The 17,892-nt window shown below is 39.1% G+C and overlaps 1 protein-coding gene across 2 annotated transcripts in view; it reads right to left on the reverse strand.

Moving 5' to 3' along the window:
- Positions 1-2,038: 2,038 nt before the first annotated feature.
- DLG5 (discs large MAGUK scaffold protein 5) overlaps positions 2,039-17,892 on the reverse strand; it is a 209,991-nt gene continuing 194,137 nt past the window's right edge. For both annotated transcript variants that reach the window (XM_032783051.2, XM_032783052.2), the window contains exons 27-33: positions 17,501-17,671; positions 14,112-14,308; positions 13,485-13,628; positions 13,139-13,266; positions 12,170-12,279; positions 8,650-8,759; positions 2,039-3,709 (exon numbers count right to left, since the gene is read on the reverse strand). In XM_032783051.2, the coding sequence (XP_032638942.1) occupies positions 3,606-3,709; positions 8,650-8,759; positions 12,170-12,279; positions 13,139-13,266; positions 13,485-13,628; positions 14,112-14,308; positions 17,501-17,671 (964 nt within the window). In that variant the 3' untranslated portion in view covers positions 2,039-3,605. The remainder of the gene's footprint in view (positions 3,710-8,649; positions 8,760-12,169; positions 12,280-13,138; positions 13,267-13,484; positions 13,629-14,111; positions 14,309-17,500; positions 17,672-17,892) is intronic.

Genomic DNA, 17,892 nt, shown 5'->3' on the forward strand with positions numbered 1-17,892 from the left:
TAAAACTCAAACCCCCATTTTTACAAACTATTTGAGGACACAGGCTGCACATCTTACTTTAAAAACAAAATCATACAAAAATATTCGTGTTCAATTTCATGCATCATAGGGTTATTTCCAGAACTTGATGAAGCAACAGTAAAAATGACCGGATAAGGCAAAAAGGAATGTTTGCACACTCCATGCTAGTGGACTCCATTTCAGAAAGACATCCTACTAATGGCTAAGAAAACAGTCTGAAATATGGTAATATTTTGAAAATGTCACTAGGTAAAGTACTGTGCAGTATGTCTGACTGCAGGCATAAGATTTTCAGAACTCCCTTTCTAACTACTGCAGTTTTTAGAACAGGCCTATGTGCATTATGTAAAACACTGGGCCAAAATTATTTCTTCTGGAATTACTGGCAAATCTAGCCTTGAGGTGTTGTGTCTGGCACTAAGTCTGTCTCAAATTAAGCCAAAAAGCTGAGAATAGCATCTGACAAAGATTTCCATTTCAGTCTCCTGAAAGTCAGAGCACAGGGCTAATGCACTCTGCTGACCGACAACAGTTCACTTATTTCTCATACACAATTCCCTGCTTGATAATAGGACTTTTCCCCCTCAGTACAATATTATGTAAATTCCTGTATTCTGACTAAGGGCCATAATTGGGTATTCAAAGTATAGGGATGCAGATAGGAATTGCCTTACCCATCATACAGTAAGTATGACCATGGGAGGCTAAAGTTGGCTGCCTGGCACTTAGAAATTAAGTGACTACTGATGCAGGAATATTCAGATATGATCATCTCTACCCTTTTAGCTTCCAGATAAATCAGTGAAAAAAGCAGACTGTGTCTGGCTCTAATGTAAAAGCTGGGGTACAGACTTGCATGATGGGCCTCAACCTGATGTTGAACAGTCATGTGCCACCCTTTCATACTTCCCTCTCTGGCAAGTACCCTGGATAGCAGTGATGTTAGCTTGATCTGTAGTGCAATTTAAAAATTCTGTCCAGACAGAACCAGTACTGAATTTTTCATGCTGATAAAGTGCTTCTTTCGACAAACCCAGAATTCATTCCTCAAGTCAACTGCATTACCCAGAAGTCTCACAAAATTGCACTATAAATCTGTCCCAAGCCATGGATGCCTGCACATGCTAAAAACAGACTTAGCCAAAACCAAGGCAGTCATTCAGCTGATCAAGTTCACTGTATTTCCTATCACTTGGCTTTAAGGTACCAAGTTTTGTGTGTTGGATGCACAAGGCAAGAAGATTATCTTCTGCACTCAGGCCACACTACTTAATCCATGTTGTCCATGGATTTCTTCACAACATACCTAGTAGTTGAATTCCAAGTCTTGCATGAGGGTGTTGCTAGGGGGATGGTGTTAGGCTGGTTCCCAGATGACTGAAGCATGTTGTTCATGGTTGTTAATTTTGTTTACATTAGTCGAAATGGTTTTGGTGTCCTTGCTATACACTTCTGAAAAACTACCACTGTATGAAGTGGGACACTCACTATGCTGAAGAATATGTATATGTGCCACCCCAAAATTTCCTTTCTTAAGTAGGAAGGGACACAGATCCTGTGCAGGCTTGGGTACTGGATCACCAGTTTGGTAGACATGTGATGGCCTACTGCAGAACATGAAAATTTGGTTAAATGAATTGATCTTAATGTTTTACTTATAAAAATATAGGTAAAGGACAGTTTTTCATCAATTATGTCAATTGGCAGGTGCTTCAGAAAGGAATGTATCCTTGAAACATCTATTGACAAGTCTGAATTCTTCCAACACCCTGAAAACCCAGGGAATTGGAGGTAAGAGTACAAATTATGCCTGCAGAATTTATTTTGTGGAGAAAGCCTGTGTGTACAGAGCCCACATGTCAATTTCAGTCTACAGAATTAAGATTTCCTATGTGAAATGTTATGAGTACAAGAACTAAAATTGGCTCCGTATGTCTCAAGTAAAAAGTGAGAATATACAATACATAAATAGTTCTCATGCACAAGTCAAGTTCTAGAAATTGACTTAACACAATAATCAGTTTCTTTACTTTTTTTTTTTTTTTTTAATACAAAGTGACATTTTTATTTTTAGTACAGAAAATCCAAGTCAGAACTGTACCTGTCTGTTTCAATTTGTACCATTGGAGTCCAACTCTGATCTCAACTTAAAAAAAATATAACTGCTGTCCCTCAACAGGTAAAGTATTTTTACCAGTAATTCATCAATACATTTCCTATATTTATTTTTTTAAAACTATTTTGAACTATAAAACAGTATCTGGAAAACAGAAGTTAAATTTTAGGACCAAATTTTTCTTTGAGGAACTGTACAAGAAGAATCCCTTTTTTAATTAAAAAACTGAAAATAAAAGCAAAGCTACACAATGTTGGGTAAAACTACAAAATACTTCTTGCTACATAATGAAATGTCAGGAACAGTCACCGAGAAACAGTTCTACTTCAAAAGAACAACGGAAGTACAGTATCTACAAACATGACATACAGTTAAAGAGAGATAAAACCAAACTTTGTGTTAGGAACACAGACTCAGAAGTGCAAAAACAAAAAAGGAACTGATACAATGGAGTTTGGTACAATGGGTACATAATTCTTGTAACCAAAACTAAACGATTGCTTATTTGTTGACAGTGACAACACTAACAATTATGGTACCTCCCTAAAGGCTTTTAATCAAAGCCCTAAAACTGTGACTGTTCTTATATTAAATAAAAATCTATGTGAATGCTACACACTGAAGTACAATGCTTAAGAATTACCCTGCAAAATTGCATCAACATAAGCTTTCAATATTTACAGTCTCTGAAAGTGACAAACACAGCATGGTAGGCCTAGCTATTGACTCTCCCCGTCTCTATTTAATCCAGGCCCAACAACCAAAAATTATCTCTCAACACACTAAGTTTAGATTGATCAGATATATTATGATGTTTAAATATTCGATCCATGCATAAAAACGAAAAACAGTATCTTTGACAGACAAGCGTTTGTATTTTATCAACAGTGGTCTGCCCTGTAGAGGAGTGCACTTCCTTCTGAGCTCACTCCCAAAATGTACCGTTCACAAAACCCATGTGATTATCCAGTAGTCATGTCAGTGTGCTCGGAAATGGTCAGAATTGCAAGGTAGAATCACACTGCCCACAACTATTCATTCATATGTAAAAACATCACTCCATTTTGGAGATATGCCTCATTTGGGGGAAGGAAAGAAACTTTAAAAAAAAAAAAAAAAAAGACATTCGAGTAAACATCAACAACCAAATACTTGGAAAAGGTTTTTGTAAACTTGTCATTCTAAAGGGTTTTTGTGTCGCAGCATAACTAAATTAATCTCTTATGAAAAAGTACACCTACGTTATATCCCATTCTGTTTTGTATAAAAGCACATCATAAAATCCAAGTTCTTCTGATAAAGTGATCTCTCTCTTCCAGCACGCCTTGCGGATGTTTTTTTGTTCAGTGTATCAATCCCCTTCATAAATCATTTATATCTCTATAGAGGTAAAAATGGACAGTGTCCATTGGACAAAAAGAAAAGCCAACTGTTAGTTACATCCGTAGAAGAATTTCACAGCAAGTATCTATAGCGGGCCAGCTGGAATCCACAGGACTTTATTTTGTTCTTGATCAACAGTTGTCATAATCTGAGTGCAAATGCTTGAAAGGGCTCCTCCCTGGACAATACCTACAAAAATAAAGAACATTGTAGTCACACACATCAGGCACTGGAAAAAGCAATTCTTAGCCAGGTATTTTCCTACACAGTATTTATCAACAGACCATGCATAAATTAACTACTTGGATAACTGGCAGATACATGAATATGGGTAAAACAATAACAATGATGAACAGAGCAGAGAGGTTAAGTACTTAATATGCAGACTCTCCTGCTAACCCTTAAAATGACAAAGCAAGGCAGTCAGAGCCCTGGCTATAATCAGTTAACCAACTGTTTTGTTACTGAATCCTTTGCTTGCTATTTTCAGAGGCAGGTAGCAGAATTTTTTCATTACCCCTAAAGATGGCCAGAACCCCATCATATCATAATAAACCCACACAGCTGAGCAAGGGGTGTTCAAGATTTAATATTTATATAGTAATACGCATAGAAATTATATAGCTGTAGCAACTAGGTGCTGTTAACAAATATTTAAAATTAATTGTACAGGGCTGAGCTAAATAAAACCACCGTTGCTGCCACCACAAACTTATTGAGAGAACTATGTTGTGTTGTTTTGTTTGTTTTTTTTGGGGGGGGGGCCGGGGAAGAAAAGGGAAATTAAACTACAGTCATAAGTGTATGTACAAATAAACCCTAAGATGATTGATTAATCAATTGCTCACTCATTTTTATATGTACATTTTTGTAAACATGGAGCAAAGCTCATTTTGTTATTTCCTGTCTTTATTTGTATACTACCTAGCTTCCTTCTTATTATTTCTCAGTCCTTACTAGTGTTTCCTTTACCTACAATTTAATGTATCATCTGCATAATTAATTTAATTAATTAATATGCAGTTTGTTCTTTCTTCCAGATCATTAATACTCATGTTTAAAAGAAATGAACCTATTACCAATCCTTTGACACCCCCCCAACCCACTGCTTTGATATTTATCATTACTCATTGTTCATAGTGCTTTATCCAGTTTTCAAGCTAAGTGACATTGCTCGTTTTCAAGACAGTTTGAATTAGTTTAACAAGTACATTTTCATAAGACAATGAACCAAATGCTTTGCTTCAGTCTAGATATAGTGGACCTGATTCGTCGTTATGCTACTCCAGGTTTAGGCCCGTGTAACTCTAAAGTAATACAGTCTGGAATCAAGGGCAATGTATAAATCTATATCTACTGCAGTCTGGATATAATGCCTATATCTATGTCTGTATCGCTATCACTGTCAATCTCTAGTTAGCTAGTGATAGCTATACAACAATCTAAAAATAGAGATAATGGTAACCACAGACCATGAGAGGGCTGAAAGCTATAATCCATCGTGTGTCTCTTCACCAGGTTGCAGGCCAGGTAGAAATGGCACACAGCGAGACCTATAGAAAAAGGCACCATAACGGATAGTCCCATCATCTACTAATTTTTGTGATTCAATCAAGAAAAGTGATTGATTTGGGGATATTTATTGCTAAAAATCTATACTTATTTAATCTTAATGTTCCTGTTACTAAAAGGTACTTGCAGATTTTTTATTTTAATATTGTTCTATTATTTTATAAAGATTCGAAGTTAAATTTATCAGATGGTAATTTCTCTTTATTCTTTTTTTAAAGAAAATTAGCACCACATTTGCTTTTTCCCCCCAGTCCTCTGATACCTATCTGCTTCTGCATGAGTTTTCAGAAATAATTGCCAGTAGTTCAGCAAGTTCATTAGCTGATTCCCTTAAGACCCTGAGATCCATGTCATCCAGACCTGATGATTTGTATATTCAGGTTTTCCAGGTATTCCCTTTCCAGCCTTTTTTTTTTTTTTTTTNGGGGAGGGAGAGGAGAAGTAAATAGCCATAAATACACCGTGCATAGTGTCTGTAGGCATGCCAAAGTCAGACAAGGGTGGAATGCCAAGCTGAACAAGTTCAAAAGGCAAGGGCCTTCTTGTTGACAAATTCGTACTGGAGAGCTCAGTCTCAAAAACTAACAGCCAGAGTTTTGCATCATGGTGCTACCCACTGAAATAAACTTTGCCCAGTACTCTCAAGCCATGTAAAATAACTAGAGCAGGCAATTAGGAACAGGAAATGAGACTTAACCATAATAATAATAATCCCCAAAGCTTGGGCCTTGCAAGTATTGACATTACTCTTAATGTCCTGCCTGCTGGTCCTTGCTCTAGCAATTGTTCAGCTGCAAAGACACTAGTGTAGGGAGAAAAAAAATCAGCATAGACAAGGGAGAGCAGACCATGGAAGCTTTAAAACATTAAAGAGCCCCTTACACGTCTTAATAGTTGTGCCTGAAAAAGCCTCTGTGACCGCAGCTAACACTAGTCTAGAGTAATAGGAAAAAATAGCAAGAGGCAGACTTTTTTCCTCTTCTGAACTTATTCTAATTGACACAGCACACCGTGCCGTACCAACACTATGAGAATTTGGAAGTAGAATGCACTGACTCAAAAAATGACAGGTCTGTACATGGGAAAATGGCATTTAAAACACAATACAATCAAACCAAGTGTCCAGTCTCTGAACTAAAGATGGCCTGAATGGGCTATTGACCCAAAAAAGTTGGTTACTGAAGCAGCCCCAGGGTTCAGACCTCTAGGTATTCACACCAGGGAGATGAAGCTATTGTGTGCAAGATTACATATTGCTCTATACTTAAACTACACACTTTTCTCAGAACACTTCCACGTCAGTTAAGCAGTGAATCTTAGCTTGGGAATTTTTAATATGTCAAAAGTATAATTCAGTTTCAACACAGTTATTTTGGTTCTGTCTCAGTAGCATCCAGGAGCATCAAACTGAGGCACCCAAACTGCTAGTCCATGCCTCAAAGAACTTACAAGGCCCCTCATCATGCGATGAGTCTCTGGTCAAACATGATTTTTTGCAGGATTGGGCCTCAATTAAGACAACATGCAACAAGTGGGGGCACCACCCACTCACAAGGAGCAGAGGAGATCATATGGTTAGTTATGTGCACATTTACAAGGTTCATGGTCACTTCTTTGAAAATGGAGTACTTCTCTCATGTAATAAGCTGGAAAACTGCCATTGTTAATGATTTGTGAATTTTCTCAACATGCAATGGTAATACCTTCTTACGGAGAGACAGACCTGTTCCTAAAGATACTGTATCGTGTGTGTGTGTGTGTGTGTGTGTGTGTGTGTGTGTGTAAAACCACTTCTGTAAAAATCGTAGTAGAGTTTCTTCTACATTAAAAGAAACATGAAGGACTATAGCTCTACATAAGGGCTAGGAATTACACCTCTATCTCAATATAATGCTGTTCTCGGGAGCCAAAAAAAATCTTACTGCGTTATAGGTGAAACCGCATTATATTGAACTTGATTTGATCCGCTGGAGCGCACAGCCCCGCTCAGAGCACTGCTGTACTGCGTGTATCCAAATTTGTGTTATATTGAGGTAGAGGTGTATTCTTACAAGGACTTCATGCTGCACTGCTAGGCACCTTTTGTGTAATGCTGGGGCCATTCGCTTCTATAGTACTGAGATTTCAGCCTGAATGTTATGAGTTTATGCAGAAGAGTTTGGTGCACTGAAATGAGCTGAAGTATCCTTTAAGTACTGCAGCACTGTCTCGGGTAAAATATGTTAGAAAACATTCCTCATATGTTCACTGGCTCATATTATGAACTACGCCATTAAAACAGACCTCTGATACGATTATGTATAACGGTTCCATGCCAATGACAGTGTACCTGCCTTCTTAAACCCCACCGTAACATGTCATATCAGTATGTACTATCCCAAAGCCATTAAATCCCACTATAGCTTTCCTACATTAGAATTCCAAAATACACCATACTATAGCAGGGGAAAAAAAAAAAATCAATGCATGTTGTAGTGTTATGGCAACAGTCACATTGTTCCCATCAATAACACTTACACTTCATGTAGTTTCACCATAATGCTCCCAATACCGGGTCATTTGTGCCAAGCCATTTTGAGAGATGTCATTATAGAATATAGAAGATACTCTAAATACTAAAACCAAACAAAAACTCCATGTTATAGACCAGAGGTGTGCACAAACTGCGGCCCGCGGGACCGTTCTGCCCGGCCCCTGAGCATCTGCCCCAGGAGGCTAGTCCCCAGCCCCTCCCCCACAGCCTCAGCTCACTGCGGCTTGGGTGCAATGCTCTGGGCAGTGGGGCTGCAAGTTCCTGGGGTAGCACAGCTACAGAGCCTGGCCTGACCCGGGGCTCATGCTGTACCGTGTGTGGCTGGCTCCAGCCAGGCGGTGCTGCTGTAGCACTGTCAGCCACTAGTGCTCCAGGCAGCGCGGTAAGGGGGAAGGGAGTAGGGGTTGGGTAGAGGGCAGGGGAGTTTAGGGGGTGGTCAGGGGCCGGGGTGTAGATAGGGGTGGGGACAGTCAGAAGGCGAGGAACAGGGGGGTTGAATGGGGATGAGGGTGCCGGGGGCGATCAGGGAGAAGGTGTATTGGATAGGGGCTGGGCCATGCCTAGCTGTTTGCAGTTGGGGGAGGGGGTCTGGAAATGGTCAGGGGACAGAGAGCAGGAAGGGTGGATGGGCCAGGGGTCCCGGAGAGGATCATCAGAGGGTGAGACGCATGGGGGCGGGGGGCAATTGGATAGGGGCTGGGCCATGCCTAGCTGTTTGGGGAGGCACAGCCTCCCCTAACTGGCCCTCCATACAATTTCTGAAACACGATGCGGCCCTCAGACCAAAAAGTTTGCCCACCCCTGTTATACACTAAGCACTTGTGACTTAAAAAATAAAAAATATAGAGAGAAAGATGATATATTCTCTCTTTAAAAAGAAACAGAGCACAAACATGACCAGAACCAAGGGAGAGAAAAAACACAGAAAACCTGCTATGTACTAAAGGTTCTTTTGAAACCTACTGTAGGTGGAATGCCCTGCTATTGTATTCTTACTGAAATGATGATTACAGTAAATACTAACCTGTGAAGTACTTGCTATATTCCTGTTCTATTTTTTGAGCTGTCTCAAATTGTTCTTTGGAATGTTTTTGTGTAACTTTGTCCCTCAGAAAGATTGGGTCTTTTTGCTCTCTATCAGAAAAGAAATAAAACATTTGCTTAACAGTTATTCTTTCAACAGACTCTAGATGAATTACATACAGTTATGGTAATATCCAAGCCTCTGATTAATTTTCAGGCATACAGAGAGCGCCATCTGGAGATTCACTGTAATATTACCAGTAATATGAGGTTTAAGTGATAGCCAAGGCATATGAATTGCTGTAGTAGGAAACACAGCATAACATTAGCAAAAATTCACTCAGTGAAAGCAAAGAAAAAAAACTTCCAACTTTTCCAGTTTTAAAGGATATTTTCAGAAGTCTCAGATCATCCTACACTTTGAAAAAACACTGAAGAAACTGCTCTATCGAAGGACTTAAAATGTAAATTTATTAAACTTTTCAAATAAACAGAGAAACTTACAATACAAATGGGGGGGGGGTGGAAGGGGGACAACTAGAGACAAGCTGTAAAGTCCTCCTCCAGATCAACATTTTTCCAGCACTCAGGACCATTTAGATCCATGGATTTGGTTCAAGCCCATCTCGAGAAAATGCTCTCATAAGTATGAAACAAAGATCTGACGTTTTATCTATCACACTTTGCATACTGTAGCAACTGGGCTAGGTAGGTACAGAGCCCTAACATAAACAGAGGCTCTCCTGGGTATTAGTGAGCAAAGGCAAGTTTCTGTCTGAAATGGTAAAAAGCAGATAGAAGTGGGAGATAGCTTGCCTTTGCAATGGTGAGCTAATGCATCAAGCTGGGCCAGTGTTGGTCTTATTGTAGACATGGTCCAAGTTATTAGGGTGGTTTTCAAAAGCATCTAATTGATCTAGGAGCACAGATCCCTCCAAAAATTAATGAGAACTGTGTTAAATCACTTAGGTGCTTTTGAAAATCCTACTATTACACTTCTGATGCCCAGGACAGGTACTCCCAATGCTAACATGCTAATACACCTAATTTTGATGAGCACTGAGAAATCACGACTTCCCGTGTCAACAGTTCAGTCTTACACAATATTATTATATTTAACTTGGTTTTCTAAAACAGCAGCTGTAAGAGCTATTGGCCAGCTTTTCAAGAGAGTGTTCAACAGCAGCAGTTTCTTTATATTTTGAAAATCTGGCCAATAGCTAGTACAGCTTTACAGAGTTTTACTACATCCGATTCATTTTCTGGTTATCTTTAAAAGAAGTGGTGGCTTTTTATTTAAATAGATGTGCTTCAAAATTCATGTTTGGGCCTTCATTAGCATCTAAACACTGTTTACTTGAAAACAACTTAATATTAGGGCTGTCAAGCAATTTAAAAAAAAGCATGATTAATCATGTGATTAAAAAATTGTGTTTATCACAATTAATCATGTTGTTAAACAATAATAGAAAACTATTTAAATTTTTTGGATATTTTCAAATATTTTTGTATCAATTACTACACTAATATGAAGTGTACAGTGCTTACTTAATTTTTTATTACAAATATTTGCATTGTAAAAAACCAAAGAAATAGTATTTTTCAATTCACATAATACAAGTACTGTAATGCAATCTCTTTATCATGAAAGTTGAATTTAGAAATGTAGAAATTATGTAGCCACAAAATAATCTGAGCGTTTAAAATAAAACATATGTAAAAACTTTGAGCATGAGAATCCACTCAGTCCTGTACCTTGTACAGCCCAATTGCTCAGACAAACAAGCTTTGTTTACATTTGCAGGAAGATAATCGCTGCTTCTTGTTAAATGTACACCTGAAAGTGAGAACAGGCATGCGCATGGCACTGTTATAGCTGGCCGTTGAAAGATATTTATCGTGCCAAATAACACTAAAGAAATACATATGGTTCCTTTGTGCTTCAACCAGCCACATCTCAGAAGAGACACCGTTGTCCATACTGATATAGACCAGGTTACGTGCTAGAATAATGATCCAATAAGCAGTGAAAGAAACTGTGAGAAGGCATGTTTCATTTTCCATCAACCTGAGTCAGCATGCCACCACATAAGGTTGATTTTCCTTGTTTGGTGGTTTGGTTTCTGTAAGTTTCCTGCATCAGTGGTTGTGCTTTAAGACTTCTGAAAGCCATGCTTTCCACAAGATTATGGAAGGCACTTCAAGATTCTTAACTGTTGGGTCATAATGCTGTAAAGCTATTTAGATATTTCAGCACACTGGGACATTGACGCTGGGCCGCTACGTTCAATATAATGACCAAACCCGCATTAAACATAGAATTAGATATAATTAGTGGTAAAGCAGCTGCTCCCAGGGGGAGGAAGTGGGGTACGGGAAAGGGTTGGGCTGTGCACTCCTGGTGGATCAAAGCAAGTTCAATACTAACCCAGTTTCACCTATAACACATGTAAGATTTTTGCTCCCAAAGGACAAACGTTTATATCCGTCGAAGGGAGAGTCTACCTTCTTCTGGCTATTCTTGTCCAAATCTCAGTGAAAGTGTTTCTTAAATGAACATTGCTAGACTTCTATAACATGAAATATATATTGGCAGATGTGTAAAACACCAAGGAAACATACCGTTCCTCCCCAGGGATTCATGTCAGTCTAAATTTATTAATGCATTCTTTTTTTTCAAAATGAGAAACTCAGCGATGTCCGTCTTGGCAATGGTGGCCAAAGCAATAACGGGCCATACAACGCTTAGCATCGTCTGCAATGTAAATTACCTTGCAATGCCAGCTACAAAAGTGCCATGCGAAAGCCTGTTCTCACTTTCAGGTGACATTATAATCAAGAAGCGGGCAGCATTATCTCCCGTAAATATAAACAAATGTATTTCTCTGAGCAATTGGCAGAACGAGAAGTAGGACTCAGTGGATTTTTAGGCTCTAAAGTTTTACAGTGATTTGTTTTTGAATGCAGCTATGTAACAAAAAAAAAAAATCTACATTTGTAAGCTGCACTTTTGCGATAAAGAGATTGCACTACAGTACTTGTATGTGGTAAACTGAAAAATACTATTTCTTTTGTCATTTTACAGTGCAAATATTTGTAATAAAAATAATAATATAAAGTGAGCGTGGTACACGTCGTATTCTGTGTTGTAACTGAAATCAATATATTTGGAAGTGTAGAAAAAACATTCAAAAATATTGAATAAATGGAAATTGGTATTCTATTGTTTAACAGTGCGATTAATCACAATTTTTTAAATCACAATTAATTTTTTGAGTTTAGTCACAGTTAACTCACGTGATTAATCAACAGCACTACTTAATATGCTTTATATCAAAACATGGTAAGTTACAGAAGTCCCTTCATTTTATCCCTCTGTTGCATGGTGATAAATCTACCTACCTCATAAGAGAGTTGCAAGGCTTAATTGATTCACATTCTGAGACGCTACAATGAAATGGACTATACAAACTATTATTGTATAACAAAAGAAGTGGGTGTAAGCTATATTCCTCACTTACTTGATTTGCTTAGCGTTTTTGTATCGAATGAAGATGACAATAGGGTAGATATGAACACTGTGGAGCCGTTCAATGGCATGAGGAGCAATATCCAATAGACAATGACAGTCCTAAAAACAAATACTTGGGTAGAAAGCATAAGCAAACTTACAAGGCCTCTATTAATCCCCCAGTGAAACCCCAGTAACTCAACGGAATTTCTGCTTTACATTTATGTGACAGGGCATTAAGCAGGCAGTAACTACAAAGTGCATTGTATGTAAAGGATTTATCAATCCTTAGGATGACAAAAATACACGAAACAATAAACCCTATTTAGAGTACAAAAAAATCTATTAATAGAACAGGCATTTATTTGAGGATATTTGAGAATCAATCTCAAACCTAGTGTGATAAAGAATTCATTTTTGTCTTTAAGAACAGATAAATAATCTTTCATATCTCCTAACTAGACCAAATATGCAGCTCTACTCCTTAATCAATAAGAGTATCTATCTATCTGGTTTGACAGAACACATTTTAATTCAGTTAAAGTCAGTTTAGAGGTTTCTTTCTTGCAGTGTTTATGCACTAGCAAATTTTATCCAATCTGAGCAATATTAAGAAACTTAAAAATATTTTTAAAAATAAAAAGTTAATTCAAACTATGCAATGCACAGAATTGCTTTTTTTAACTAACATTAAGAGGACTTAAAAAAGAACCACTAACACAACCAGTTTCTCTACACCTAGGACTATAAAAAAGTCTTTGAATAGTGACATGATGAAACAAGGTAACTGCATTTATATCAAATTACCTTGTTTTTCTCAATAAGAAAATGCCCTGGGAACACTTCTTTGGTAATCTTTTGAAACAGAACAATATCAGCACTAGTACAATTTTTTTCAGGAAACACAATATATTATAATTCTCTGTAAATTTTACAGTAAACTGGAGAGCGAGAGAAGACACCATAAAGGGACAATCACCTTCTCTGTTATCTCCTTTATTGAAGCTACTGTTGTCACATCAAAATGTCCACTCCTTCGTTTGTAATCTATAAACAAACAGTCTTTCACTCCTCGTTCGATGGCTTGTTGGGAAGCTTTCATCACTTCTGTTTTAAAGGACAAAAATTGATACTTCATTCATTTATACTTCTTAACAGAACAAGATTTACAGCATAGAATTTCACAATCCTGCTTCCCCCCCAGCCCTGAATCTTTGTGCTACCCTTTAATCCAGTTGTTAGGCCAGATTGTGTTATTTCTACAAGTACAAATAAACGTTGCATGGCAAAACACACAAAATTGCTCTTATTAACTGTACACTTACCAAGGGGACATCTGCAAAATTTTCCAGGAGATTCTTTGACTAGCATGTCCTTCACAGCATCAGGTAATGGTCCTAGAATGAGTACAGGCCTGGGAGAGGTACAATGCACCTTCTGTACGCGCTGATAAACCAGACTCACAGAATCTAAAAAGAGTAACAAAAAAGTCACTTATGCACAATTTAAAATTTTTTTTGGAGTATCGTTCAGATAAATAAAGGGCACACAACTAATTACAAAAGGTTTCAATATAAATCTTTGGCAATGGACAAATGGCCTGTAGTCCTGTTATAAGAAGCTGGAATTAAAGGATTTAAACAATGCTGGTGGCATAAATGTCAAAGAGCGTTTTTGGGGGGTGGGGGGGCGGCGACCCCGCTCAAAAGGTTAAATTTTAGTATTTATACAGCAGGGGATGGACATTTTCTTTTAAGTTAAGAAATTACAAGCACTAATTTGAGATGATGATCTAGCTTGTTATTTAATGCCTATCTGGTGCCTGATGACAATGAGTGTCATAGGACACAGATGACTCTCCAGTGTTTATATGCAGACCAATCAGAAAACCACACTTCTCTTAGGTGTTTTTTCATAGCCTTAAGAAAACTAAATATAACAAAGGCACTTGCCATCCAAGAAAGGAATGGAGTCTGTACTGATTGTATCAAGAGCCAGTAAATCTTTTCCATCTTTGGAACCACTACGTTTGTGTTTATGCTTTCTTCTAAAGAATGATCTTCGAGCTGCTGCTGACAAAGTCTTAGTGGAGCTGTTTTCATCTTTAGCCTCAGACATACTGTGTCTCCTATAGAACTCCTGGTCCATCCTACAGTGAAATGGATTGAATAATTGTATTCAGGTTAGCACAAACACATAGGGATTTTAAGAGCCATTTTTCACAAAAGAAAAAAATCTAACATCACTAAGGAAAATCTGTCTAGGCCCTGGTCTATGCTACGAGTTTAGGTCGAATTTAGCAGTGTTACATCGATTTAACCCTGCACCCATCCACATGACGAAGCCGTTTTTCAACTTAAAGGGCTCTTAAAATCGATTTCTGTACTGTCATAAACAGATAGCTAAGGATTAATGTTTTTTACCTGTAAAGGGTTAACAAAGGGAACCAAACACCTGACCAGAGGACCAATCAGAAAACCAGATTTTTCAAAGCTCAGGGAGGGAATTTTTTGTGTGTGTGTTTTTTGTCTGGTCTCTAGTGCTCTCTCGGCTCTGAGAGAGGCTCTCTCTACCTTCAGGCTTTCTAATCTTCTGTTTCCCAGTTGTAAGTATGGGTATAAGACAATATAGGTTTTTATATTGTTTTTGTATTTACGTGTGTGTAATTGCTGGAATGTTTTAAATTGTAATTCTTTTTGGAGAAGGCTGTGTATTATTTTTTCTTTTAAGCAATTGACCTGTATATGTCCTCTTGATACAGAGACCATTTTTATGTCTTTTTTCTTTCTTTTTATATAAAGCTTCTTTTTAAGACCTGTTGGATTTTTTCCTAGTGGGCTCAAGGGATTGAGCCTGCAGCTCACCAGGGAATTGGTGGGAGGGAACAGAGAAGGGGGGGAAGGTGAATTGTCCTCTCGTTTTGTTAATTCAAGGAGTTTAAGATCAGTATTCTCCAGGTAACCCAGGGAGGGAAGCCTGGGGAGTAAAGAGGGAGAAGGGAAGTGGGTTATTTCCCTTTGTTGTGAGACTCAGGGCATCTGAGTCTTGGGGTCCCCCAGGGAAGGTTTTGGGGAGACCAGAGTGAGGCAGGCACTGAAATTCCTGTCTGGTGGCAGTGATATCAGATCTAAGCTGGTAATTAAGCTTGGAGGTTTCATGCTAGCATCTTATTTTCTGAACTCTAAGGTTCAGATGTGAGTAGGAAAGCTATGACGTGTACTCCTCCCCTGATGAGGGGATTAGTGCTGAAATCAACCTTGCCGGATTGAATTTGGGGTAGTGTGGTTGCAATTCGACGGTATTGGCCTCCGGGAGCTATCCCAGAGTGCTCCATTGTGACCACTCTGGAAAGTGCTCTCAACTTAGATGCACTTGCCAGGTAGACAGGAAATGACCCACAAGCTTTTGAATCTCATTTCCTGTTTGACCAGCGTGGCAAGGTGCAGGTGAGTGCAGATCTCATCAGCAGAGGTGACCATGATGGATTCCCAGAATCGCAAAAGAGCTCCAGCATGGACCGAACAGGAGGTAAGGGATCTGATCGCTGTATGGGGAGACGAATCTGTACTATCAGAACTCCATTCCAAAAGACGAACTGCCCAAATATTTGAAAAAATCTCCAAGGGCATGAAGGACAGAGGCTATAACAGGCACCTGCAGCAGCACTGAGGGAGGATCGACTGACGAGTTGGCTTACAGGGAATTAAAATCAACAAAGGGGGTGGGTTTGCATCAAGGAGAAACACACACAACTGTCACACAGAATAGCCCCCTCAAGGATTGAACTCAAAACCCTGGGTTTAGCAGGCCAATGCTCAAACCACTGAGCTATCCCTCCCCCCACTATTCCAGGCAAGACTGAATCTCCATTAAACTTTTCAGGGTTGCTCTGACAGACCTCACTGAAATGACTGTCAGCCGTTGATTTCACAGAGAGAGAGAGTGGGGAGCAAATGAATACAAAACAACTCTGATCTCTTTCTTGTTTTGATCCACTCCATCTCTCTTATACATCTTAGGCTGGCAGCAGACGGTGCAGTATGACTGCTAGCCATCGTCGTCTCCTGGCTGCTCGTCAGAAGATGGTGCAGTACGACTGCAGGCAGGACTGAATCTCCAGGAGATGAAACTTAAGAAGAGAATGACCTGGAGTCACTCCCATTTATGTCCAGACACCCCTGACAGACCTCACCGAGGTCTGCCAGGAGCATCCATGTCGCCCAGGTGCCCCTGACCGACCTCACTGAGGTTGGCTGAAAGAGCATCCAGGAGACGATGACGACGGCCACAAATCGTAATGCACCATCTGCTGCCAAAAGGCAATGAGCTGCTGCTGTGTAGCAATGCTGTACCACGTCTGTCAGCACCCAGGAGACGTATGGTGACGGTGAGCTGAGCGGACTCCATGCTTGCCGTGGTATGGCATCTGAATGGGTAACCCAGGAAAAAAACAAGAAATGATTGTTTGCCGTTACTTTCATGGGGGAGGAGGGGAGGGCTAACAACATGTATCCAGAACCATCTGCGACTATGTTTTTGATCCATCAGGGATTAGGATCTCAACCCAGAATTCCAATGGGTGGCAGAGACTGCAGGAACTGTGGAATAGCTACCCACAGTGCAATGCTCCAGAAGTCGACGCTAGCCACAGTACTGTGGACGCACTCCGCTGAGTTAATGGTCTTAAGTGGGGACACACACAATTGACTATTAAAATCAATTTCTACAAAATTGACTTCTATAAATTTAACCTAATTTCATAGTGTAGACATACTGTAGGGCAACTGCCAAGTGATCTCAAGCAGCATCAACAGAATATCCATAACCTGAAACTACTATTGATCAACAATGGAAGAATATATCCCATGTATTATATATCTTAAGTCTGACTTTTTGGGCCTTTTTTCAGGCACACTAGAATGTGGGTAAAAAGCACTAGAAAGACTTGACAAATTCAGGCTTAGAATTTTGGGGGAGATTTTTAAAGGTAATTAGGTCCCTAATCCCCAGTGAAAGTCAATCTCCCCCTACCATAGACAGAATGGAAGGTATCACACTTTTAGTTATAAGATGAGGCACTGTCTGAATCTTCTTTCACAGCACAGTACTGTGTCTCCTTTCCACTTTTAGGAGGTTACTATTAGCAGCACTAAAAATGACTTGACGAAACATCTTATTTAATTAAATGTTATTAAAACATGCCACCCCTAAAATAACACTTCTAGGAAACTCATACCTCACAGGAATCACACAGCTTTGAAGACTCAAACCCAGTTCTTTTTTTGTTTATAGCTCATCATTCAGGAACTTTAAGAAGCAATTTGTCACTGAGGTCACTTACATATATTTGCTGGGAATCTGTCCTCTCTCTAGCTTTTGAGCATTCTCATCCAGCTGCCAAGCCATCCAGCAACCAAAGTTCCCCTGTGGTAGAGTATCATCAACATACAAAATGTCATCCTTCTTAAAGTTTAAATCCTGCTCCACCTCTGCCAGCCGATCATAAAGAGCTCTGCAAAGAGAGACATAAATAGACTCTATAACTGAAGCTCCACCATCTCAAGTGAAGCAAGTGGTGTAGATATTTAGAAAAATAAATGACTCTGTTGGAGTTGGTCTCTAACATTCCAAATGCCCATATACTCAGAGTGAAGTATGCAGTTACACCTGGGATATAGGTTGCACACTTTCAGCAACTGCAAAGAATCAAGGGCTAGCTGAGATATGGCATTG

This window comes from Chelonoidis abingdonii, chromosome 15 (assembly GCF_003597395.2).
Source record: "Chelonoidis abingdonii isolate Lonesome George chromosome 15, CheloAbing_2.0, whole genome shotgun sequence".
NCBI classification, from domain to species: domain Eukaryota; kingdom Metazoa; phylum Chordata; order Testudines; family Testudinidae; genus Chelonoidis; species Chelonoidis abingdonii.